This window comes from Lissotriton helveticus, chromosome 9 (genome assembly GCF_964261635.1).
Source record: "Lissotriton helveticus chromosome 9, aLisHel1.1, whole genome shotgun sequence".
Classification (NCBI taxonomy): domain Eukaryota; kingdom Metazoa; phylum Chordata; class Amphibia; order Caudata; family Salamandridae; genus Lissotriton; species Lissotriton helveticus.
Window position 1 is genome coordinate 462,206,612 of NC_136070.1, and position 26,369 is coordinate 462,232,980.

General features: G+C 43.2%; 1 protein-coding gene across 1 annotated transcript in view; it reads left to right on the forward strand.

The window, feature by feature from the left end:
* The window catches only part of ADSS1 (adenylosuccinate synthase 1), a 475,994-nt gene that overhangs the window by 158,589 nt on the left and 291,036 nt on the right, over window positions 1-26,369 (forward strand). Inside the window, exon 2 of the mRNA XM_078660279.1 lies at window positions 11,538-11,640. Within this exon, the coding sequence (XP_078516405.1) occupies window positions 11,538-11,640 (103 nt within the window). The remainder of the gene's footprint in view (window positions 1-11,537; window positions 11,641-26,369) is intronic.

Here is a 26,369-nt window from a genome sequence, read left to right on the forward strand (position 1 = left end):
TTGACTGAAATGACAGCGATGTATCTAGAAAATAGTGTCTGTTGTCGCACAGAAATACATTATTCTTTATGTCTGCTGCTGAAGGAAGAGTGTGTACCATAAAACCTTCATTCGCAGTATCCATATAGTAAAAGTAAGATTCCTAAAATCATGTACAGATTGCTGGTCAAAAATAAAATAATGTGTTGTACAATTCCAAATTTTGATATGCGTAATTTTAATGTAAGCTGGACAGCAACATAGAACTCTCACGTACTATATACTGCAAGTAGAAAACGTTCTGTTTATGTGTAAGATCTGCTATACTTAAAAAGAACAGTGTGTTTCTGGAATACACAACCAGAGCACAGTACCGCACAAGGTGGTGAAGGGTATTTGTTAAAAAATCGAGATCAAGAAACACAATACTTCTTCCCATCATACACTGTACTTTAGAATTTGCATTCCTCACAGCATGAAGGCTTATTTTGAATGCACTTAGAAATCCATCAACACATGGTTGCCAGGAGACATTAGAGTAGTGCCAGGGAGCACCCGGGGTAGCAGCTGCCACCTCTAGTGACCTCTAATTGACGTCCAAGAGGCAGGTGCTGCTGGAAGGTCAGAAGGCTTAGTGCACAGTCTGTCACGTGTCATGGTTGCTTCTGAACGTCTAGGGCGGGCTTGTTAGCTAATGTCATGTGTCAGGCTAGTGCCTCCTATAGGCCAGAAACGATAGACGGAAACTGCCTTGTCAGGACTGCCTATGAAAGCTGTCTGTTAACTCTGAGGGAGTCAGCTGGATGTGACGCGAGCCTGCTGGTAGACTGGCGCGTGCAATCCTTTGTGGTAAAAGCTCACTATGGCTGGGAACACTTTTGCCACATGTGAGGTCACTGGTACTTAAATGATAGCAGGTTTGATGTACAGACAGCTGCGTCTCAGGTTTCCTTCATTTTAGCATTAATAATCCCTTTAGATTTTGTTTCTCATGGCCCTTTATCCTTTTGGGGGCACGTCTGGCTATTTTTGCTTTTAATTTCCTACTTCTCTGCTCGAATATCATATCCCGGTAACACATCGACTCCCCCCTCACCCTGCTTGCATGCCATCGTTTCCTGAAAGTTGGAGGTTCAAATTATGAAGTTATCTCTTCTGTCTTGCTATGAATACGCAACAGCATTTGTGACTTTTAAACTGCTAATAGAGATTTGCACTGTACGGAAATAGCGCATGTCCCATGCCATGTCTCATCCTATTCGGAGCAGAAATCTCCGATAACCCACCCTTGGCTCTCTCTCTGCTTGCCTGCCATAAGAGAGTCTCAGTGGCCCTAACTGTGTGCCTGTATGCCGCCCTAAGTGTGTCATGCCCGTTTTATGGTCTGCCTTGAGAACGCAGCTGTCGCCAGAGAATTATATGAGTATCACCAGAGAGGGGTTTTGGCCTCTGGAGGACTGTCCTTCACTTTTGACATGGAATTTCGGTTCGAGGTGACGGATTGTCTAAATATGATGTATGGTGAACATTATCTGAGTTAGGCACATAGAAAGATAACTACGTTATTTTTCATGCGCACTTTTACTCTATGATGTTAAAGTCCTTCTCGTTTCTGTTTTCACTATTGGGTCTATTAGAACTGATGTAGCACAAAATAATTTTTTCATTGTAGGGGTGCATTTTAATCACTTGTGTAGACTGCAAATACATTTAACCTTTCATTGTGTTAACCTGAGTGTTAGGATCCTGTAACATGATAACATCAACATGATGTGTTTAGGCAAAAATTTAGAATATGCGGCGAAATAACGTGGATGTTAGAGACCTGGCATCATTTGGCGTGTTTCCCCTGTCTTTTTGCTTTTTGACCTCCTGGTTTTGACTCTGTTTTTGCTGGTTTAGTGTCTCTGTGTTCTTTCTCACTGCTGTTCAGTGTTAAACTGCAAGTGCTCCTATTGTATATTGTATTATGGATTGGTGTTTTCATGATTGGCACATTTGGTTTACTGGTAAGTACCTAGTAAAGTGCACTGAGAGTGCCAGGGCCTGTAACTCAAATGCTGCTAGTGGGCCTGCAGCACTGATTGTGCAACCCACACAAGCAACCGTTCAAAGGTTTCTCAGACCTGCCACTGCAGTGTCTGGGTTCAGTCTTTACTGCCATGTCGACTTAGCAAGTGCACCTACTTGCCAAGCCCGAAACATACCTATTATTACATGTGAGTCACCCATAAGGTATGCCTCTATGGGCGGGGTGCAGTGTATGTGAAAGGTAGAGCATGTCCTGGTATGTGTGACATGTCCTGATTGTGAACTTCAGTGTAATTCATTATTCACTATTGAAAGGCTATTCGTCCCATAAGATAGAATGGGGAATACTTGGTAACATTGTACGAGTATATCTTCCCACTGGGACAAGATAGAGAAATGGAGTCTAGTATGCCTGAATTCAGAATGTAGAAATGCATCTTTTAAAAAGGATGATTTTTATGTTCTGTGTTTAAAAATATAGCTTTTAGAAAGTAGGTATTTTCTTGCTTAGCGATCCTGTGTCCCTCTGCTGGGTTGTGCATTGACTCTCTGGCTTTGAAGTGACAGGGGATCGGGATGTGCATTCTCTTCAGACAGTCACTGGGGGGTAGAGGTGTGTCCTGCCTTTCCTGTATAAGTTAGGGCTGGGCTGAATAGACCTGTGCTGCATTTAGAGTAGTAGTAGGGGATTTTCTTGCACCTGAATGGGCCTGGTCTGCCTTGGACAATGCTGTTTCCACCTCTTGCTGGGAATCTTGGCTAGAGAGGACCAAACTGGTTTGCACAGACCACAGACACTCTCTGCGCAAGCCAACAAAGAAAAACTGAGTATAAATATTGGGGTCCTGACCCCAGAACTTTATAACTCGCTTGGATCAAGGAACCTGCCAAAGAGAATAGCTGGAAGATCTGCCAGGAGGAGTACTGCCCCTTTGCTGTGTATTTTCTTTCCTGGGTTGGCCTGCAGTTGCTGCTTCTGCCTTGGGCAGTGAAAGGACTGAACTGAACTTTCTTCACTTGTTGCTGAGTTTCTCCAAGGGCTTGAAATAGAGCTTGCCTCCTGTTCGCGAAGTCTCAGGGACAGATAAGACTTCACTTATCTCTGGGTACCACCTCTGGAACTGTGGGTTTCAGTTGCCACAGAGGGGGAAAGCAGCCAACACCGTCACAGACACCGCCGCAGGTTCCGTGTCCTGAAGGCACCGCAGAGGGCACCACCGCACATCACACCACAACCCTGGTCTCACCGGCGATGACGACGACCGCTGCTGCCACAGAGCCGCTGCTTGCACTGTGACCTGTGGGCACCGCACCCTGCACCTCCTTGATTCACTCTGCCACGCTGGTCTCACTGACGATGTCGCTACTCACTGACCATAACACTCGTGACCGCACTGTGGTTTAGGGGCACAGCTCATAAGTCAAATAACGCACCCTTCCGTCCCACACCACAGTCTCGGCCAAATGATGCCAGCTCCCATCAACCGACACGGCCCTTGCACCGTAACCTGTCAGCACCATCACTCACTTCGCACTGCAGCCCTGGTCTCACCGATGCTGCTGGACGACCATCACTGAGCTGCAGCCTGCACCATGACTTGAGGGCACCGCCCGCTACATTTCATATCACAACCACGACGGTCCCCACGACTGGCGAGCACCAATGTGATCGGCCGCAACCTAAGGTACTGTTTACTAGTCTGCTGACACTAACGCCAGCCCGCACCGATGCGGTCGGCTGGAACTGTTGGATTTCATTGTTTTCAGCACCAGAGTGCCCCGGAGGGAGCTCCCTGCTTCAGGAACTGCATTTTAGATTTATTCTGGCAAAGTGCATGTTTTTAATCACAGTATGTTGGTCTTTTATCATTTTGGTCTTGTTTCTACAGATAAATATTTGTTAGTTTCTAAAACTGGTGTGGTGTCCTTTTGTAGTGTTTTCACTGTATTACTGTTGGTTATGTGCAAATGCTCTACACACTGGGATAAGTCTGACTGCTCGTGCCAAGCTACCATGGGGTGAGCAGGAGTTATTTCAGTAGTGTATCCCCCTTATCCTGACTAGAAGGACTGTTTTCTATTTGTACAAAGGTGCAAACCATTGCCAACTAGGAACCCCATTTTTAACAGTAGAAAATGAATGTAACTAGGAGAAACCATTAATTGAAACACTTGTGTGGCACAACTGGCAATCATTTCACTATTGAATGTGCATATTAATCATGTCATTTTATATCTAGATGAAATTGTTAACTGTATATGTTTTAGGGCCAGATGTATCAAAGGAATTTTACCCATTCTGTTTCTGTGGGAAAATCTGTTTCTACATATGGTTCTTAATTTCTATATAACTTGTAAAGTTCATGTTCTATTTCTCTTACATTAGCTGAATTTTGTAGGCCTGAAATGCATTTTCCCTGGAAGCTCTTGTATTAGAATTAATACATTTAATTCCATGTGCACATTAGGTCTTATTCTCACGCGTGTGTTCAGTTAAAAAAAGCACCTTTGTTAGCTAGAATAATGTCTTTGATTTAGGAGTTAGACAAGGAGAGAAGGGGATAAATTAAACGTTGATCCTAATATGCAGAACTGTTGTTCTTTCTCACCGGCAATCATGGACATCTCGCCACCACCCAGGGTCATCACTGTTCAGTGGAAAAGTACCTATGAGAATGTAACCAGGCCGGATGGCATGATCTGAAGAAGATCTTGGGAAGTTACCTGTAATTATGATGTGTGGTAACTAGGAAAAGAGCCCCACTTCTCCTCTGCCATCTGAGAGGGAGCATCTTAGAACAAGCTCTTTCTCTGTAGCTTCATGATACTTGACCCAACTGATGTGGAGAGACTTCTAAGGAAGACTCCACTTGCTGACACCTTAACTGACCTTGCCCCACAATATGCTTAACTATGGATGTCAAGTTAGTGTTAGTGTAGGGATAGATTAATGCTTATTTATCAGAAAATCTCCAATGCAGGGAAATCTAGACTCTTGTATTCTACACTTTAGTATCTTGATTCTTGACTTAATAATCTTATGCATATTGCACCACCTTCATTTCATTCATAGGTTTGGCTTTGTATTAGCTTAAATGTATTTCTACACCCTCGTCTTGAGGTGTATGTATGTTCAGATGTTTCTGGCTTTGTAATAAATTAGCTAATCCCATTTAGCTGTCTGTAATTCTTAATGACCCTAGCAAACTTCAATTGAGGAGATTTACTAGCTAATGTTTTCTCTTCCCGCAATGCTCTCATGCTGAGAAAAAGTACCATTGACTCGAGCTTCTTGACTGAATCTAGAACGTGAAATCTGGCTCCATCAGAACCATGGTCTGATCACATTGCTGGTGCTAACCGTCTTTTCAATTCAGTTTTTATAAATATATTAAATTATAATTAATTTTTAACATGGGCAGAAATGAACATGTAATATAATCCAGGTACTCAGAACACAACATTCATCTTGTGGCTCTTCCTGCAGAAGGTGTGTTAATTCACCGAAACGCGCATAGAGATAATTATGTCTATCAATATACGAATTACTAAGCCACAACTTTTGTTTAAATCTGTACATAATAATTGCTTTTTATATGTGTTGCATTAGCTCTCATATTAGAACCTGTCTGTTTAGATTTTTTTTTGTGTTTTTCTTTGTGTGTATCTATAAAAGTACACCTGTCTGATTTATTGTTATGTTTTGATAGGACATGTATTCCTTATTTTGACTATTTGATATGTGTTGTGAGAGAATACTACATGAAATATATTTTTGTTGCTAATTTATTCATTATGTAAAATCATCTACCTAATTAAATGTATCATATCCATTGTGATTATAAATAAAAGACTGTTTTGCACTTTTTGTCTGTAATCTCTCATTGTATGTAATATTTTCAATGGGTTACCAAGGGGATTTTTTTGTTGCATTGGTACCGCCCTTAGTGTGTCAGGCTCTTTTTATGGTCTTGAGATAGCAGCTGTCGCCAGACAATTATGTGAGTATCACTAGAGAGGGGTTTTGGCGCCTCCAAATGTTAGGACCTAGGAGTACATGTTTGATTGGCCAGAAATTGTGTGGTTCAGCAAAAAATGTGCTTGGCCTCCACACAGCAGTGATCACTTTGTTTATTTATCTGGATGCCTGAGCTTGACCTTTTAGGGGCACACATCTAATGCTATTAAAGTGTCTTAGATAACCTTTTCTCTGGCAGCAGCACAGATGGGAGGAGAGCAGTCATTAACATACATGGATTTTTAGTCTGGCTTGACAGTGCATGTATAAGCCAGACTTTTTGGCACTGCTAAGGGTTTTTTGTTTGTGAATCTAACTTGTGCCTGTCTGAAAGTATGGGTGTTCACACTGGCTATCCATACCTATTGCTCTGCTTCCTGTATTGGTGTATGTAATGCTGGAGCAAAACGTAATCAAGAAAACCGTTGTGGAGAATCCATCTCCGCAAATCTGTTTCCTCCAATTTTTTTATTGGAATTTCCAGAAGATTGAATACAAACTGGTCAATTCTCTTCATGTCAAAAGATTCCCTGCAGTGTGCTTTCTTCAGTGATCACACAGCTCTGGTATTTATTATGAGAGGGAATGTCTACAAACCCCTACCTTCCACTCTGCCCTTCTTTCTTCATAGCTTTTCATAGCCCTTCCTTTACCTGCAAGCCCCCTCTTTTTCTTAGCAACTATGGCTTTTTGTTTTGACTCCTCACATGTAACCAGGGCCGGACTGGGAACCGAAACAGGTCCTGGCAAACTGCTTGGCCGGGCCTCCTGGGGGGGCTGAGGGGGTGCAGCTGAGCTGTTTACAAGGGCTGGTTTCAGCCTATTTTATTACAGGGGGCAGATATTGCCGGCCCCCAGTAGCAAAATGGCCCCCCAGGGGCCCAAAACTGGCCATCATCCTGGCTGCCCACCTGAGAAAAGCCTGGTGCCCGCTACAGCCAGTCCGACCTTGCTTGTACCCCAGCCTCTATCATCTATCATATTACCATTACTCCTACCCATATTCTAGTACCTATATTCCTATCATAGCATTGCCTCTTCCTGCTTATATCCTAGTAATAAATCTAGCTTACCTATACCTTACAATCTTTACTTATACTTTCATACCTTTGCTCCTACCTAAACCTCTAGCTGTGACCATTCTGATAACTTCCCACTTCTTCCCACTATGTTCCTCATACCATAATACCTGGATTAGGTGTTATACCTTTTTAATACACTTACCCCTACCTGTAACCTTTACAACTACTGTTCCTAGTACTCTTCTTCCCATGTCCAAACCAAGACAGCAGAGCTGGAATATTTTCCACAGCAGTGGAACCATTGGGGTATAGATTGCATTAAATATTGTGTGCATATTTTCATATTGAGTATAATCAGCTTGTTGTTTGTTCAGTGGGTTGTGTGGAAAATGATTATTTTTCATGCAGTTATGTTCCATCATACACCCTCTTCCGTCACGTCCCCGAGCCCATCATGCCAAAACACGAGAACACGAGAACACGAGCACCCGAGAAAAACGAGCACAAACCGATCACGCGCTGATCATGCGCCTCATGTAGTTACACACGCGCTCTCCTTCCCCAAAAAGTCAAACGCTCATCCTTATGGTCAAAGCGACTCCAAGAACCAACTGCCTCACTCAAACCGTGCATTACTGTGGTTAAGCCGATGCTGAGAACAAGACCGCCCCCCCTCCCCCATCTGTAACCATTTCCCTATAATCGGACCAATTCCGAGAAATAGGCCCCATTCTGTTAAACCACGATAACCAATTCCGAGAAGAAGAGCCCCCGAATGCTGAAACACGACAAACAGACATCCTGTCACGACCATCTCTCCCTTATCTAAGGAACCAGCCTAGTGTTATTTCTCCACACCTTCGCCTCTCTTGTGCTTCCTCATTCTAAATCATGACGCAGCCTTATCTCCTCTACCATGTCTTCACTCTTTCATGACGCTGCCTCCTTTTATGGTCATGACTTCTGTTTTATTGCAACATATGATCCGGGCCTACATGACTTCTGTTTTATGTTAACGTATGATCCGGGCATTCATTGAAGGGAAGCTCCTTCCTCTTTTCCTGCTATAAATACTGTGTGTTCAGATAATAAAGTTAGAGATTCTTCCGATCCTCCTCAGGTGACGGAGCTCTCCCTTAACTCGAGTTACTGAATAAAGACCCTGAATTCGAACCACCACGGACTCTGCTCTTCATACTTTGAACTTATTGATATTATCTAGAAATTCCGATCAAGGTAAATTACTAAAATATTTACCACAGTTGTCTGCTCCGCTCCATTGTTAATAGGCAAATGACTATCACAGATATAGATAGTGTCTACTCCATTTTTAAATACCATGAAATCCTTACCATTTTATACAGCTAGGAGCAAAGGATTTCAGAGACAGTTTGGGCAAAATCCCAGCCTTTAGAAGCATAAAACATACATCAACAGCGCACCAGATAACCTCAGTGCACCCTAGAACTAAATGTGAAATTGTCATGGGATCAGGCAAGTCTTCAGCTGAGCCAGACGATGTCCTCCTTAGGGCCATCTTCACGGGGGCAGACTAGTCACTATGAGACCAGTAGGGGTCCTAGATCTATTATGTGCAGGAGTGAGGAAGGTGGTACAAAAACACAGTGTAAGGGTGCAATTGCTAACCTTGGTATTGGAATAGACAGTGGATCAAACTGTTGGAAGTTGTGGGGTGGAGAACAGACTTGGACCTTAAACTAGCGAGACACAGATTAAATCAACCCAAATGAACAGCTATAATCAGGTCTAAGTGTGACTGGCTGAGAGCTTGCAGGAGCCATCCTATACAGAAACGTACTGAATGAAGCAGAGGTATAGACCGTTGCAATAAATACCATGAGAGAGAAGGAGAGGATACACACTGATACAATAATCTCTTTATTCAGATTGAGAATCCAACAAGGTAATTTCATGTATTGCTATTAGAAGGAATAGGTCACCATGTAACTATTGTAAAATATCATTGCCCAAATGGTAACTTAATGGATGTTCTTTAAAGGTCAATTGTATTGAGCATTTGGCAGAAGATGGGCCAATGCATGTCTCTCGAAATAGTGAATTGTGAGAACAGGAGCTTCCCAAGGAAATTTTGCCTGACATGAAACCCAAGAAAAAGGTACTTATAAAAATAAGGAAGGGCCTTGTTGATAAGCTGGAAAAACATCTTAAAAGTAGGGATGGCGTGGCTGACAAAGTTTGACCAAAATATTGAATCGAAAATATTGTGAGTCACAAATATTGTTATGTTGAAATATCATCTAACCCTACTGCATCATAATAAACAGCACCTAGAAGCCACGACAATGTTCCAAGACACAGAACATGCATACAGTTCTCTGGATTGTCCGTTTCTATTCCTCGTCTTGCAGCATATTGGGATCCTTAACAATATAGGGGCCAATTACTATGTCTCGGAATGGTTTTCGACCAAATTGGATTCTGGGAGTTTGACCGACCTATTACGATGTTTCTAAACACCGTTTGGCCCGACTCCCAGTGACTTCAATGGTCGCCTGTGTACCAACCGACAACACAGGCTCCCATTGAAAAAAGGGATGGGTGGGGAAAATCATGCACCCTGTGGTAGGCACTCCATAGTGCCTGCCACACTGTGCACTACTTTGCCTTGTGTTGTGACCAGTCTTGCCCATTGTGGTGTGACAGATTCTCAAATGCTTTAAAGGTCAAAGAGGCTGTTTATCCTGAAGTTCAACCTATCCTTCCCTTTAACATCAATTGAGCAAGATTTATTTTGTGCTGATTGTGAACATTTCCAAATGCTGGGTCAGAGTTTTGTATCAGAAAGCATACCTCCATAAAGGCCGTACTGGCCGTACTGGGCATCGGATGTCTCCCCAGGAGGCTGTAAGGGTGGGGGGCTGGTTTTGTTATGGGGACGGTTTTGTTACGGGGCAGTGCTACAATGTCGGACCCCAGTAACAAAATCAGCAGGCCAGCACAAACCACATGGCACTCACTTTTGTTTCCAGTCTCCCTGTGTTTTGAAATATGGTATAGTTGTAAAAGTGCGTGCTGCAGAGTTCGTTGTATATCGAGCACTTTTCAGTGACAATAACATTTCCAAGATATCTCTGGTGATTAATCTACATGCTGGAGTCAGCTGGAGTTTTTGTCTAGTGACAGTTTGGTCTCATTTTAGGTAGCGCAGAGGGTTCATATGCTTGCTGCAAAGAATGTGTACCACGTAGATCACATCATTGTATTTTATGTGCATAGCTCTGTGGGTTACTGCTTTTGTCACAAAGATCCTTTTCTCACTGTGCAGTTCATAAATTATAATAGTGAGCTATCACAGTGAGTCATGAACTGCCATGAAAGAGTTGCATGCCAACTGCATGGTACAGGTTAGAACGTTTTGTTTTTCCCAGTCTGTCATTATCGTAACGTTGCTAAAAAGGGTTTGTTTGGGAAGAAATACATTCTTATTAGAAAATGTAACCCTAACCACTGTGCTACGTTTTGAATCCTGAGTTTGATCTTCTCCACTCTTAAAAATTGACTACACTTCGTAGTGCCCTTTGTCTTATGTAACATTTTCTATACACTGATTTACACACGTATTATTCTTTGCCTCTATGTCTGTTTGATGTAAAGTTCTCTGACACCATAATCTGGTATGAGAGGTGCTATAAAACAAATGAAATACATATGAAAGAGGGACTATGGAGAGATGAGGGACACTGTTGGAGAGTAAAGGTGAGAGCACCACCCTAAAAAGCTTGTCATATCCTGGTGCACCGTAAGCTCATCATTTACTATGCTTCACGTGCCAATACAATTTAATATACAATGAAAAATGTGTTCTTGAAAACACAATTGTTGCCATGTTTTCCTGCATTTTCTTAAGGGGAGAACCCCCCAAGCCCTCCTTGTAATGGTCGCGCTCACTCGCTGCTCAACACACATGACTGATCTGACAAAATTGGCCAGGGCTTAGGTTCCCAGTCCGAGCCTGCCCTCCATATGCACAATCACATTTCAATAATAGTGAACCCTGTAAATTAAAGGAACAGAGTCACAATGCCACCACAAGTTGCACACTGTGGATTTGACATCAGACCTAGCATTAAGTAGTCCATAGATCCACTGTCGGCTCCTCACCTCGTCAGGATGCAGATAACTCACAAAGCACTTTCAGTTACACTGCATCTGAAAATACAATGGTTTTCTACCTCGTGAGGCACTGTATTAATTACTGTGCCATGTTTATGTTTGTTTGGGGAATTGAAAAAATATATGTTATAAAAAAAAGTTAACATTTTAATGCTTTATGATGACAACCTAGTTCCCACGATTTTACATTCTGTTAAGCATTATAAGATCTGCAATGATAGGCTATGTGCCGAATAACACAATGTACAAATACATAGGTATTCACTTATGTGAAAAGGCATCACTTCTGAAAAATGCATTATGTTGTGACAATCTTGCTCATCTTCTTCTAGGGTGGAAATAATGCAGGCCATACAGTGGTTGTTGATGGAAAAGAATATGATTTTCACCTCTTTCCAAGTGGCATTATTAATCCAAAAGCCATATCGTTTATTGGTAAGTAGAAACTTGTACGTGCTGTCAGAAGAAGCTCCTACTATGCATGTTTGTTTGCTTAATTCAGTGCAGTACATATCCAAATCCACTCTGAGGTGCTTGTGCACAAGACAGCTATATTTGCACGCAAATGATGTTTAAAGATCAGAACAATATTTTCTTTATGTCTTCTATTCCGGCCAAAAAAGTGGGTCTGCACCTGGGGCAGTAATGACAAAAAACTTACAGTGGAAACATGAAGATTGTTTCTTTGAATTTAATATGATTCTACTACCCCCTGCTGTATTTGGGACGTCAGCAGGTCAGCAGCCAAAGAAACCTACCAACCTCAAATATTTCTCAAAAGTAGATTAGATTATTGGGCATGACTTACATGATACCACTACCTTTTCGAATAAGAATGCCCTGCAGACATCAATCGTTTCATAAAATCACAGATTTCCATCACATTTGTCCGGCTTTCGGACAAAATATTGAAAAACAAATATTGAGATGCAGAAATATGGTGTTGGAAATATCATCATGCACAAATATTGTGTGCAAATATATCGTTGACAAGAATATCGATGTTAACACCTTGGCCGCGGCTGGAATTCCGCGCCGGTGCTGGACAGTCCGACCGCGGGCGTGGTCATGACGGCTCCCGGCCGTCATCAGCGCACGCCCACCGTGACTCATGACGGCCGGGAGCCGTCATTAGCACCGAAAGGGTTAAGGTAAGTAATATTGATGTTAACATATCCATGTTGGTAATATAGATATTAAAATATCTATGTTGTTAATATTGTTTACAAAAATATTATTGTTAATATTGTTTTTTTTATAATTTCTTGTATATATTTTAATTGTATATGTTATAAATTGTTTGTATAATTATTTTTAATGTTTTCTAATATAGTTTGTAAATGTATTGGGCCTAATTACGATTTGGTTTGTGCTGTGGGTGGCTTCCATAAATATGTAATTATTATAATGTTTAAGATATATTTTAGGTGAGTAGTGGTAACTTTGTAGAGGTATAGGTAGGAAGTTGTTTAAGTAATAATAAATGTAAAAATCGTTATTCATTCATTAGAAATTATATTATTTATTATGTTATGTATTGATCACGTTATTCTTTTTAATTGTAAATAACATTATGTTTGTTGGGTGTTATGATTGTGAGAATATAGGGCCTTATTCACAAAGCGCATCCACAGTAGCTGCCGAACCACCGCAATCGTGGGGAAGTCTCTGCACTCAGGCGGAATCTCTGTATTGAAAATTCTCATTGCTTAGTTTCTGCCCTGAGTGTGGAGACTTCCCCATGACTGAAGGTGGCCTTTGTGAATCAGACCAGTTGTGTGGTATTTTAATTAAATTAATATTATTTGGTTTAATTTAAAATATTTATTAAACATTGTAATAAATATGTAATTTGTTTTATTTGTTTTTAAATATATATATATATATATATATATATATTATATATATATTATATTTAAATATTTATATTTCTCGAGAATTAATATAATTGTTAAAATATTTTATTTGTTGGAAGTGAACTACTCTCTCTCTACTGCTGCACAGGCTGGATGGGAATAGTACATTTTACCCCTCCGCAATCCAACACTTTCCGTACTGTTGCACTGACTGGCGGGGGAATAGTAAATGTTACACCTCCGCAATCCAACACTTTCCCTATCATTGCACCAACTGGAGTGAAAATAGAACATTTTACTCCTCCTCCTCATTCCCAGACCTTTCCTACTAAAAACAGTACCATCATGGAAAGTAAAGGCTCAATAATGCAACCACAGAAAGGTCTACAAACCACCTTTTCAAAAGTAATTTTATAAGGATAACTGCTATATTTGGGCCCTGGGTCAGCTGACAATAGAAGAAATCTACTAATACCAGGCACTTCAGAGAAGCAGAGGTCCGTAGCAATACAGCGTAGTATGGCTTGCATGGATCTCAATGCTTTTTCATACCCAGAATTCTCATCAAACGTCAAAAGAATGCCAAAAAGCGAATTGCCTGTTTTATAGCGAATGGCTGCAGTATTAGGGTCAGTGGTTGGCCAGAACCCTGGTAATCTAACTAACCCTTGGATTTTCTGAAAACTAGAGAGCCAGAGGGACACAAGTTGGTATGGCATATGTGAATCACAGCACTTTTCCTTATCTAGAATGCCTTGCATATGTCAACCATACCTACAAAAATCAAATTCATCCGGAATGGCTGCAGTCCGCGAGCCCAAGGTTGGATGACACTCATCAAAATCTACCAACCACAGACATTTCTGAAAACTATGCATCCAGTGGAACACAGGTTTGCAGGTCATGCATGAATCCCAGCATTTTCTCTTAACTAGAATGGCCTGCCGATTTCTTAGTGTTAGTGAATAAGCTCCATTTCCTCACATTTATGTCACAGAAACCAGCATCCAGCAACCAACAGTGAACATTCTACCATCCTGTACTCCCACATATCTCTTAATGAATATGGTATTCGGGATTTGTGAGCAGCTCTATCATATCAGGCAGGAAGTCCAAAAGTGTGAATTTGTGGAGTTAATGAGGTGTTATTGTGATTTGCACATGGTCAGAGTGTAGTTCTGTTGCTCTTATGGTAAACCTTTCCATCACTTTGAGCTTCAAAGAGATATCATTGGGCCCCAGGGTGGACAGATGTGGCCCAGTTCCATGAAATCCACTATTCTACCCACCCCTTTCAAATAAAGTGTTTTGTAGACTTGTTTGTAGACATGTCTAACCCCCCCCCCCCCATATCTGTTCCTGGGTTCAGAAAGAGTGTGCATGCCACTCATGCAGGGGTGTGTAGCCCAATGACCAGAAGCGGTGGCCCCCAATTGCAAATTTAAAAAATACATAAATGTCCTTGCTTTCTAGTAGGCTTTGTGCACCCATGGGATGGGCAGATTTGGGGAATTAAACCCTCAATATGTCACACCCAAGGAGGCAGAATGTCCATATGAGATGCTTGGGTTAGTGAGATGCAGTTTAATGGCAGTATGGGACAGCACCACACATCATTCAAATAAACAAAATAGTCTCTGGTGTGATAGTGGGCTTTTTGTCCCTCACAGAGAGTTTGAAAGACTGCATTTACTCATTTGGTGGTGAGGTGCAGCCCAATCATAGGAGCGACCATCTGCCACACCCATTAATTAAAAAATACTCTCTGGCTCAGTAGTTGATTTTATGCTCCCCCACCCCACTGGGTTGGAAAAATTGGATAGAAACTCCCCAAAGTGCCCTAAGTGGATTAGAAAGTCTGCATGATCCCTAGGGTGGGGTGATACATGATGCCAGGAAAAGCCACAGTAACAAAAATACCCCAAGTGGTGTGCAGATTGTGGATAATCCAAAGACTGCATTGCTTTATGGGATGGAAGGAGTAATTAGCCATGGTGGGATGGTGGCTGCCCCATTCATTTTCTCTGGTGCTCTATTGTGTGGTTTCCTGCTTGGGGATCATCCTCCTGCAGGGATTCCCAGACAGTGATCCAGAAGGGATCTGTCAGTTCCAATTTTGCTGCTTCCAGAACAATACGTACTCGGCTGCTGCAGTCTGCCACAGAAGCGTTATGGCTTGGATGGCTTCTGAGAGTACATTAAAAAACATTATTGTCCTTTGCACATTGCATATCATTGAGAAAAAAAATCACATTTCGGGAAGGAGAGCAAAAGCAATTGTGTCATCCACTCGAGGGGAGGTGGGGGTTGATTAAGGCACTCCTCTGTGCAGGCTACGGGGGCTTTCCTTCAACTGAGTGGAACAGTGGTCTTCACATCCTTTGCACTACAAAGGGAGTATGAAGGGCATGGAGGTGACATCATTTGCACTTCAGCAGTTATATTTTTTCTTACTTAGCAATTGTTTCAGACGTAAAATGGATTAAAAAATAAAAGAACACAAAGTACTAACCACTGAAATGCTTAATTTAAAGATACTTCTAATTAGCATTTGGTTATACTGAATGTGTTGCACTTAGAGAAACCTCTTCAAGATGGCCTCCACCTTCATCAAATTCTCACTGCCAAATTCTGAAAGCAATGCACCTTATGGATTTCATTGGAAGCTATTGCTAAGAGGCATTGTTCCATACAAAAGGGGCCAACAACATGAAGTGAGAGTTGTTTATTCCTCCGAAACCCACTATATGCATCTTTTTATGAGTAGCTTTGACATACACCGCCACTTTCAAGGTAAAGCCACAAACAAGGTCTGAGATACGTTAGATTACAGGAAGATACAGCGGGGCATATTTACAAGAACATTTTGCAGCTGCGCCAAACTTGGCAGCACCAAGGTCCAACATTTTCCAAATACAGAGATTATTATTGTTATTATTATTATTATTATGCGTTCTTATATAGCGCTCGATTACCCGTAGGCATCTCGGCGCTTGCCTTGGGAACCCGTCCTGCCTTTTTCCCTGTGAGATACCCGTACTGGGCATCCCCAAGGTGGAAGCCAGGCATCCCGCCGCGGGGGGCCATAGTGGAGATTAAGCAAGCTGATGCCCAGAGCTGCAGAGTGTGAACCCGTGATTAGAGTAGGCACCGAAACGAGAATTATCGAGTCCGTGGATATTTGGGCTCAAGACCCTGCCGCGTCGGGATTTGAACCCTGGTCCCGGGTCTGACCTCTGCTTCAGGGTCTACCTCCTCTAACCAGTGAGCCACACTTCTCCACAAGAATACGGTGCATCTGTGTATTTTCCCTGGCACTGGTGCTAAATTTAGCTGCCTAGCACCAATGCAGGCACACCTGCATCATAGTGCAATGGTGCCTGCTTTGCAGGAAAAGATTGTTTATATGCAGGAGGGTGTCCCTTTCTGCACATAAACGATCACTGATGGTGATATGTTAATTCTATGGGGCCAATTTATGACGTCAGTCAGAGTTACCTCGGACCAACATCATTGCGGAATTTGGACAGACCGGCCCCCGGTCGGCAGCCCTGACCGCATGATTATGAAGCAACCTCACATGGTGCGGTCGCATACTCCCATTTCCCTGTAGGAGCTTGTGCTATGGCCTTAAACTGATGTCGCACACGGTAACCGCACTATCATACTCTAGATTCTGCTCTAAGATAATAGTCTAATGTGGTGTGACACTGTGAGGCTGAGAACCATTGAAGACACTGTAGATCCCGCCTGTGGATTGCTGATTTTGACAAAACTGCCTAAACAGACTGGCAAACACAGAGTTCAAGGGTTAAGCTACATTTGGTGTGCAGTCAGGAATTGCGAGGTGAGGACTAATACAGGTCAATAGTCTCAAAAGTAGGGATTTTAAAATAATGCTTTGGTGAACACAGACAATATTGTAGTTCTTCAGGCCTACAAGCCCCTTCTTAGCTAACCAGATAACTTTGAGACTTAGGACCTGATTACGAATTTGACGGTGAGGCTCCGGGTCCACCAGGCCGCTGCACCGCCAGACCTGTGGTCGGGCAACCTGCCACATTACGAGTCTTTCTCTTGTCTGTCGGGCTTTTTTTGGCATTCCCACACTGGTGCATCTGAAAATGGTACTGTAATGTGAACGCCAAAAACAGTTCCTGCTTGGCATGGACTATAAAGTCCATGGCGTGCAGGAACTGGTGTGAATGCACACAGGGGGCACACGTTGGTCCGCCTTGGTTTTCTCTCCACCAAGGTTTTCATGGTGGTGGGACCACCGTAAAAACCGTGGTGGAGAGAAAACTTGTAATATGCTAGAAGGGACCGCAGCAGTCCTGTCAAACATTACTGCCTCTACACTGCCGTACCACCTCCAGGGAATGGCCGGCCCCTCGTGGCTGTGGATGGACAATTGCGGTCTGACTGCCCTAATTGTAATAGGGCAGTTGGGACACTGCCACCGCTGCACCCCCGTGAGTCTGGCAGTCTAGGCCTAAATAGTCTCTAAGCACGATGTAGGTCTTCTGGCTTCAGATGGTTAGAATAGGATACAGGTTCTCTTCTAAACAGATCCCTCAGTCCATACAGATCATCAAATTGTAAAGGGGATGACTAACTCAACCAACTAAACTGTAAGGGCCATGAGCATTTTCTCCTTGTGTAGTAGAGATATTTAATGTGACTTGTGCTATTAATTCTAAACCTAAACAAGCACTGGCAAAGCCAAGAGGTCTGACATTGGCCTCCACTATTTTGGCTTTGTTAATTCTTGTTTTGTTCTGTCATTGTTTGTGCTAATCCATGGGTCTTATAAAAAAAAAGGGGTGGGGAGGGGTAAAAACACAAAAGCCACGGACTATATTACACAGACCTAGCTGTGGAAAATTCCCTTTTCAAGACGAAGTCCCTCACTCACCAGAGGTGAAATGCTTCATCATTTGGGATTCTCCTCTCAAAGGAAAAACCTAGTTCCTTTGAGGGCTACATCCCCCTCTCTGAGAGGGAGGAGCTCAGGGATGTTTTGGTGTCTACTCTACCAGGATATTCTAAATCCACAAGCAATGAGAAATGGAGTGTGAGTGAGGGCGCAGCACAACGGAAAATAAAAGTGAGGGATGTGATAATAAAACTAGCTATAGAGGAATTAATGCGGGCTTTATTCAGATGTACTCCCTGCCAGGATTAAAAATGGTGCACCTGCGGTATGAATTTAAACCGCATCTGTGTGGTGGAATGTCATGGTCAACATGTTTCGGCCATAATACCCCAAGGTCGGGCAAGGCTTTCATCAGGACCCATTTAGAAGCTGCTGCTAAATTGTCTTAGTGAAGTAAAAAATCCAAAATACGGAACCAATAGTACTCCTGGTTCTTCTTCTTCAAAGGGTGACTGTGCACTGTTGCTCATTCCAGTGCGGAGTATCGACAGAGAGAGCAGTGCCCACTTCCTGAGCCGTCGCCAGGTTGAGGTGGAGTTCCTTACCCAGTAGTTGCTGGTACAGCCACCTTTTGAAGATCTGGCCTGGCAGTTCGGTTCGGACTGTTCCCATGAGGCACAGGGTCAAGACTGATTTACATATGGCTGGGTACAAACTGGGGAGGCATAGTGGGCAAAAGAACAATGGATTTAACCCAGATCTTTTGACTGGGGGAGAATGTTTGCATTGTCAGCATTCCATCCATCATTTGTTTGCTGTAACACTTTTCGCCCTAAGTGGGATGGGTATGCCCAGACGTTGGTCACTTGCTCACTGTGCCACTGGATTCAAGCTAGCCTGACTGAAGAAGGGTGACATACCCTGATACCGGTCCCAGGATGCTTGTTTCCTGTCCAGGGAGGACCTGGCCTGTCAGTTCAGTCTGTACTGTTCCTATTAGACACAGGGTCAAGACTGATTTGCATATGGCTGGATCCAAACTGGGGTGGCGTAGTGGGCAAAAGAACAATGGATTTTACCCAGATCTTTTGTGTCAGCATTCCGTCCATCATTTGTTTGCTGTAACACTTTTTGCCCTAAGTGGGATGGGTATGCCCAGACGTGGTTCCCTTGCTCACTGTGCCACTGGATTCAAGCTAGCCTTGGTGAAGAAGGGTGATATACCCTGAAACCACTCCCAGGATGCTTGTTTCCAGTCAAGGGAGGACCTGGCCTGGCAGTTTGGTCTGAACTGTTCCCATGAGGCACAGGGTCAAGACTGATTTGAATATGACTGGGTCCAAACTGGGGTGGCGTAGTGGGCAAAAGAACGATGGATTTTACTCAGATGTTTTGACTGGGGAGAATGTTTGCATTGTCAGCATTCCGTCCATTATTTGTTTGCTGTAACACTACTTGTGTAGGGCAGCATACTGTAACTCACAGTGAAAAGAGTCAGTGGCTGAAGTGTGCTAACCTATTGTCCCATGATGCATGCGACAGTGGCTGGAAAAATATGTGAATGACCCAACAACAGACAAACGGATGAAATCTGACCCAAAGCACCTATAAGTAATTATGGGCCAGATGTATCAAGCTTTTTGCAGTGGCAAACCGACCGATTCGCAGAATTGGCCTGTTTGCTATATCAAAAAGCATTTTGGTATGTATCAAACCTAAACTGTGATTCGGTATTACGTTACCAAATTGCAATTTTGGTTAAGGACTAAATACCAATTCAGTATTGAGACTGGGTGTCCCTTCCAAATACTGAATCAGAATGTTATAATTAATGTTTTGCAACCTAATTCTGATTGCAAAACATGAATAATTTACGGACTACAGAAGTGTAGTGATAATGTATTTATGAATGTTTTATTTCAAAGCATCACAGACATGGTGGTCTGCTGTCCTCAGCAGGTCACCATCATTGTGATGGCATGGATTCCTATTGTGTCACAAATTGCAACCTACCTCATTAGGATTCATAAGGTAGTTCGATTTGTGACCCATTAGGAATTGCTTTTTAAAAATAAAAGTTTCATACGTTAGCAATTATGATTTCTAAATTGCGATTCAGTAATAATTGAAATTTGGAAATCGCAAGTACTGATGTTGATACATATGGCCCTAAATCATAAACATAACTGTTGAAAAATAAATAAATGTCTTGGCTAATACCAGGCCTAAAAAAGTAAATTGGTTTGTCGTTGGCTACCAGCCTCTTGCTTTGTTAATGCTTTTTTGTAATTTTTCTGTAAAACCTTCTCACACCCTGACAGACTTAGAGGCTTGCACAGACTGGCTTCCACAGCGAGACGGACAGACCAAGATGCTTGCACAGATAGACAGGGATGCTTGCACAGACAGGAGGCTTGCACATACAGAGAGGTGTGCACAGACAGAGAGTCTTGCACTGACAGAGCGAGAGGATTGCACAGACAGACAGACAGGCAGAAAGGCTTGCACAGGTAGACAGAGAGGCTTGCACAGACAGACTGACAAACAGGGAGGCATAGGCAGACAGAGAGGCTTGCACAGAAAGACAGACAGGCTTGCACAGACAGACAAACAACTTGCACAGAGAGACAGACAGGAAGAGCCGCTTGCACAGACGGACCAACGGAACAAGATAGAGGCTTTCAGAGAGAAACAGAGAGGTTTGAATAGGCAGATAGGTTTGCACAGAAAGACAAACAGGCAGAAAGGGTTGCACAGTCAGTCAGACAGAAAGAGAGGCTTGCGCAGACAGAGAGGCTTATACAGACATAAGTTCTTACATAGACAGACAGGCTTGCACAGACAGGCAGAGGCTTGCACAGACACACAGACAGAGATGTTTGCACAAACAGACAGAGAGGCTTGCACAGACAGAGAGACTTATACAGACATAAAGGCTTACTGTGGAAAAGTAAATTTTGCCATGTTCTGTGTCCCTACGTGTCTTCCATCTTATGTTATGTGTGCATGATTAATATGCATATGTATCCCCCATGTTCGATTAAAGACGCAATTATAGTTGTGTCCATCTCTAGTATGCCAGTTTCCAGTTCTCGTGAAAGCTACGAGTATTAGGCCTATGTAAAGTTACGTTGCCACGTTTCTCAGTGTGCACGTTATTTCATTGTAAAGTCCCCGTTTTCTAGGCCTCAAAAGGGCCCGGACACCAGATTCAGCTTCTGTCTCCTGAACCCTCGCTGAGGAGCGATACAGCCCCCACCTGTATCCTCGACCCTTCACTTACTTCCTGCCTCGCAGTGCCCGGCTCGGCCTGGCTCTGCCTCTGAGTCTGCCAAGAGTATGTTATGATTCTAGTTATCAGTTCAGCCCTCCTTCTCTGCATTCCTAAGCTACTGAATCGCATCAATAGTTTCCGTCATCGTCTAGCCTTTACGTCTCCATGTAAGAGAAATACTGTATTTATGGTCATTTAATATTCCTCAACACGCACTACATGTAGAATAATGCATGCATCAGTCTTAGAGTCTGTTAGCCTTTACCCCGATAACTTTTGGATTCTATCAACATGTTCTCTAAACATCAGATACTAGATAGGGTTTAGGTACATGTCGCCCTGACTCTCCAGACTTCAGTCTCTGCTCCTAGCACAGAGTTCATAGCCCCCAGCTTCTCCTAGTAACACGTCATTGTCAGTTTGCGCGCACCATTAGGTTAGAGGTCCCGGCTCCTTAGGTAGCCCCCTCCATGTTTCCGCCCCATTTATGACATACTCTGTTACGTTTACATCACATGTCTATGTATACGCCTCCTGTTACACCTACTTTCACCCTTATCTTTCGCGACTGCTATTGACCACACCCACTGCTCCGCCTATTGTATTCACTGTAATGCAACTGTTTTAGTATATATGCTTGTGTACTGTTATTAAAGTTAGCGCGCTCATCCCAGATCCAGCCCCGGCAGCTGTCGGGCCCTGTCATCCTATTCCTGTGCAGGTTGTCCTGTCCCTGTCCTTTATGCTGTATTAAACCTGCAAACTCCTACTACCTCGAATCTTGACTCTTATTTATTGAGCTATCTGTTATTCATTTATCCATTCAAAAATAGAGGTATTATTTATTTATTTACCACATAATGGCGCCCGAACAGGGACTTGCCCTTTCCCCACGCGCCGGTGAAGCCACGCCGGCCCCCTGACCCTCTGCAGCCGTGACGGAACCATACCGTGCACGTGCAGATATTTCTGCTTCAAGTATCCCTCAGGCCCACGGAGGAGACGGAGGTGGCGGTCCAGCATCCAGACGAGGCGGTGGAGGAACGCGGCGAGTCCCGACCAGAGCCCAAGCCGAGAGTCCAAGGTCCGAGGTATCCGGAGGCCCACCCGTAACAGAAGTCCGAAGTTCGTCCGTCCGGCGTCGAAGCAGTCCAGTCCAGTCCGAGGCCTTCCGTTCTTGCTGCCCGGTGAGTACCATTGCTGGGGTAGTATCTAGACAGGGTCAATCTAATTGACTCTGGTCCGTGGGTTGGTGGTACACAGACCCACAACGAAGTGTCCACTTTGGTGGATGCGGGTCCTAACGTGTCTCTTTATGAGACCGGTGAGTTTCGTACTGTTTTAGCAGTACATCTAGTTTCTGTTCTAGTCAGTTCTGTTTCTCGAGAAAATTCATGTATTCTGTTTTCAGTATTCCAGGTAGTATTCTGTTCGAACTGTTATTTTAAATGTTCTTCATGTATTTTAATGTCGTGGTATGAATGTGGAGTAATTATCGTGTTCATTGTGTATTGTAATTGCGTATTGTGTCTAGGTTACAGTTCAGTCATGCCCTTATTCTCGAAATTACGTCAGTTAAAAACCAGAAAAGGTCTGCTAGAAGCAGCAGTTCCTGTCCCGCCTAGGGACAGTCCAGGTCATTTTATGTATCAAAAGCATGGCATAAGTGCCATATTATATCTAGATTTATGGGTGGAGTACACCAAGGAATTAGAAGAAAAGTATAGATGGCCCGTATCGGGTACATGGGATGCCGAGTGCATCATGCGAGTAGAAGAAACATTATGGAAAAAGAAAGCCAGACAGTCACAGAAAGATGCCATCGAGTTATGGCGTAAAGAATCTCATAGAAGAACCGAAAAAGAAATCAGAAAGTCAGAATTAAGTAGAGAATCCTTAGAACAAGCCCAAGAAAGGGAATTAATCGAGATAGGTGAACGAGTTAAAACCGAACAGTCAGACAGACAGAGGCATGCCCTTATTAAGGGTATGTATCCTCTTCTTGCCGAGGGCTTGCCAAAAGCGACCCCGGAGGCATCCAGTAATTTTCCGCCACCATTAGTTCCGATCAAGCTACGTCACAAACCGACCGCAGCTGATATTTTTATTTCGTCCTATTTGGACGACACAGTCCCCGAATATGCAAATCCTGTTCCGCCGGCTCCTGTAAATAATGTAAATCCTGCTCCTCCAGTCACCGGAGTACCTGTTACGGTACCCCCGGTCCAGCCTACATTACAATTTCCCACTCTGCCAGCACGAAGAGTATCAGTCGATGATTCTAGTTTAGGGGCCGCAGGAGGAGGTCCTCCTGGTACCCCGCCACCACACCAACGTAGAACGTTGGCCGAGTTACATGAATGTGCGTTACAGCGTACGCCCAAATATAAGTCCGTTGCAGATATCCGACGAGCTCTCACTGAATGCCGCTATGATCCAGTTGCAGGTGATGATAGTACAGTTATATATTCCATCCGTGTAAGACGGGTGACCGGGTATTTGGACACCCTACCGGATATGAAAGGAGATCTAGACAGAATATATCGTTTCATCCGTACAGGGGATGATCCAGAAAGTATTGGCGAAGCCATGTCTCAAAGGAAAGCTGAGATCCAGCTCATGTTATTAAAGTTTCTGATTAATTGTCTAATAAGAGAACAAGATTCCCCGACTAAAGATCCGGCCGAAATGAGAATCCTGACAAGGTGGAGTGATAATATAGCCGAGGGTAAACACAGGACACTCAGTAGTATAGAGAGTATGTACAAGAAAATTCGTAAAGAAATAATAAGGTTACACGAGAAACGCAAAGAAGCACTAGTAAACGAGAAAGAAAATGACTCTTCTACTGAAGAGGTAGACGACGAGAATCCCACTAGAATAGCGTATGTAGGTAGAACTAGACTTTCCGACCGACATTCACGTCTAGATTACAAGAAAACTGTTCCTCATCTAGCACCAGAGCAAGGTTCTCTAGAACAAGTATTTCAAGCTACCGATCACATACTGAAATCACGAATCGGTTACAGTGAGTTAAGTACTATGCATGAACAAGAACTAGCCCGATCAGCAGTCCGATGGATTACTGATTCTACCACTTTTCCAGACGAAATAGTGGCACAAATGTTTCTGAAACTGCCTCCAGCCGAGCAACGACTGGTGGGTATGTATATGATCCAACACCTCATTACTCTGTATGAGGGTCAACATTCTGATCCAGGTCCGTTACACGATGTCCTGAACGAGTTACTCCAGTATAGATGGAAAGGTCTAGGTACCGATTTAATTAGTGTCATCCTAGAACAGCGCCACAAATATAGAACGTTTTTGAACCCGCATTTTGTTCATGTCTCACCCCCAGAAAGTAAACCCTTTTACATAGATAGACAGAATCCGTTACGTGAAGTACACCCAGTCAGGACAGCAGATGGTGAAATGCAACGAGTGTTTGTTTACACCCCGATTACAAAGATGGAACTCTTAGAGATGAAGAAATTAATTCCTTGTCATGACAAAGATCCAGCAGGGTTCCACCGAGAATTAAAAGACATGCTCCGTATGGGAGAATACACGTATCCAGATATTATTAAAATGTTAAAAGTCCTGTTGCCCGCAGGGGTATATGAAAAACTCAAGGAAAAAGAATGGGAGGTGGGAGAGAAAAAGATCGATTGGGCAGTTCTCGAAGCTGAAGATAAGATACGAGTACCAGGTACCGGTCTAGGAGAGAAATGTAAAGAATTACCAGAACTGTTGATACAAGTTTTGCCAAGATTATTAGCCACTAAAAAGGAAGACTGGGATGCAATCTCAGCCTGTAAACAGAAACAAGACGAAGACACTAGTGATTTTTATTCTAGATTCGAGAAATGCTTTAGTATTAACAGTGGCCTCAAGACAAGTAGCGAGTCATACCCTCATCTCTTTGTTACTAAATTAGTCGAGAATTCAAGTCCACAAGTTAAGAACCGAGTTTTGAAAGTCGAAAGTACCTGGCAAGCTAATACCCCGTCCCAAATGTTACAGATGCTTCAATATCACCAGAATAGAATCAGAGAAGAGCAAGATCATGAAAGAAAACGTATGAAAGATACGAAAATGAAAGTACTAGTTGCACAATCTGTTCCTCAAGACAGTCAGAAGAGGGGTACGAATCAAGCCAGTCATCCTGCAGTTCCCGTTAAAGGGACCTGCAATTATTGTAAACAGCCAGGTCACTATATAAACGAGTGTGCAGTTCTGAAACATAATATAGCTACTGGTAAAACTAAAGAAAGACCACGTCCGCCTAGACAAGAACAAGTTTCACAGACTTCTCAGCCACAGAATGTACAACAGACAGTTCCAGCACCGCAGCCTATTGCTGCAACACAGCATGTTACACAGCAGATGTACCAGTATGCACAGTCCGAGTATCCAGAGTATCAGCCGTACTCATGAAACAGCCTAGAGAGGGAGGTAGGCTTGCCTCTCATCGAGATACCTGTAGATCAAGAGGGTCCCTATGTTCATAGTCAAGTACTAGGGAAAGACAGAAAGTTTTTGATTGATACAGGGGCAAGTAGGACGACCATCAGTCACGCCGAAGTTCCAGGGGCTCCGCTCTCAGGCTCTAGAAATGTTTCCCTTGGATTTTCAGGAAAGCCTATTGTAAACGAGATATCTAAGCCAGTTATTCTAGAAGTAGGTCCATTGTCCCGCACTACTGATCTGTTACTTACGAAGTCATGTCCAGAAAATCTGTTAGGTATTAAAACACTGAAAGAATTAGGTGCAGTTATTTGCTGCTCCCCAGAGGGAATACGATTGTTCTTACGTGACTTCAAGGGTCACTATGTATTACGAGATTTTGATCAGAGATTGTCTAATGTTCCGCAGCATCTATGGGCACAAGGTCCAACTGATGTTGGCTTCATGCAAATCACACCCCATCGTGTGACTCTCAAACCAGGTGTAGTGTTACCACGAATCAGACAGTACAGATTGCCACCTGAGGCTGTAGCAGCCTTATCCAAAATTATTGACGAGCTCATCGCTCAAGGAGTAGTTGTAGAAACTGACTCCAATGTATGTAATTCTCCGATCATTCCAGTCATGAAACGTACTGATCCAAATGCACCCCCAGTATATCGATTAGTGATTGACCTTCGAGAACTCA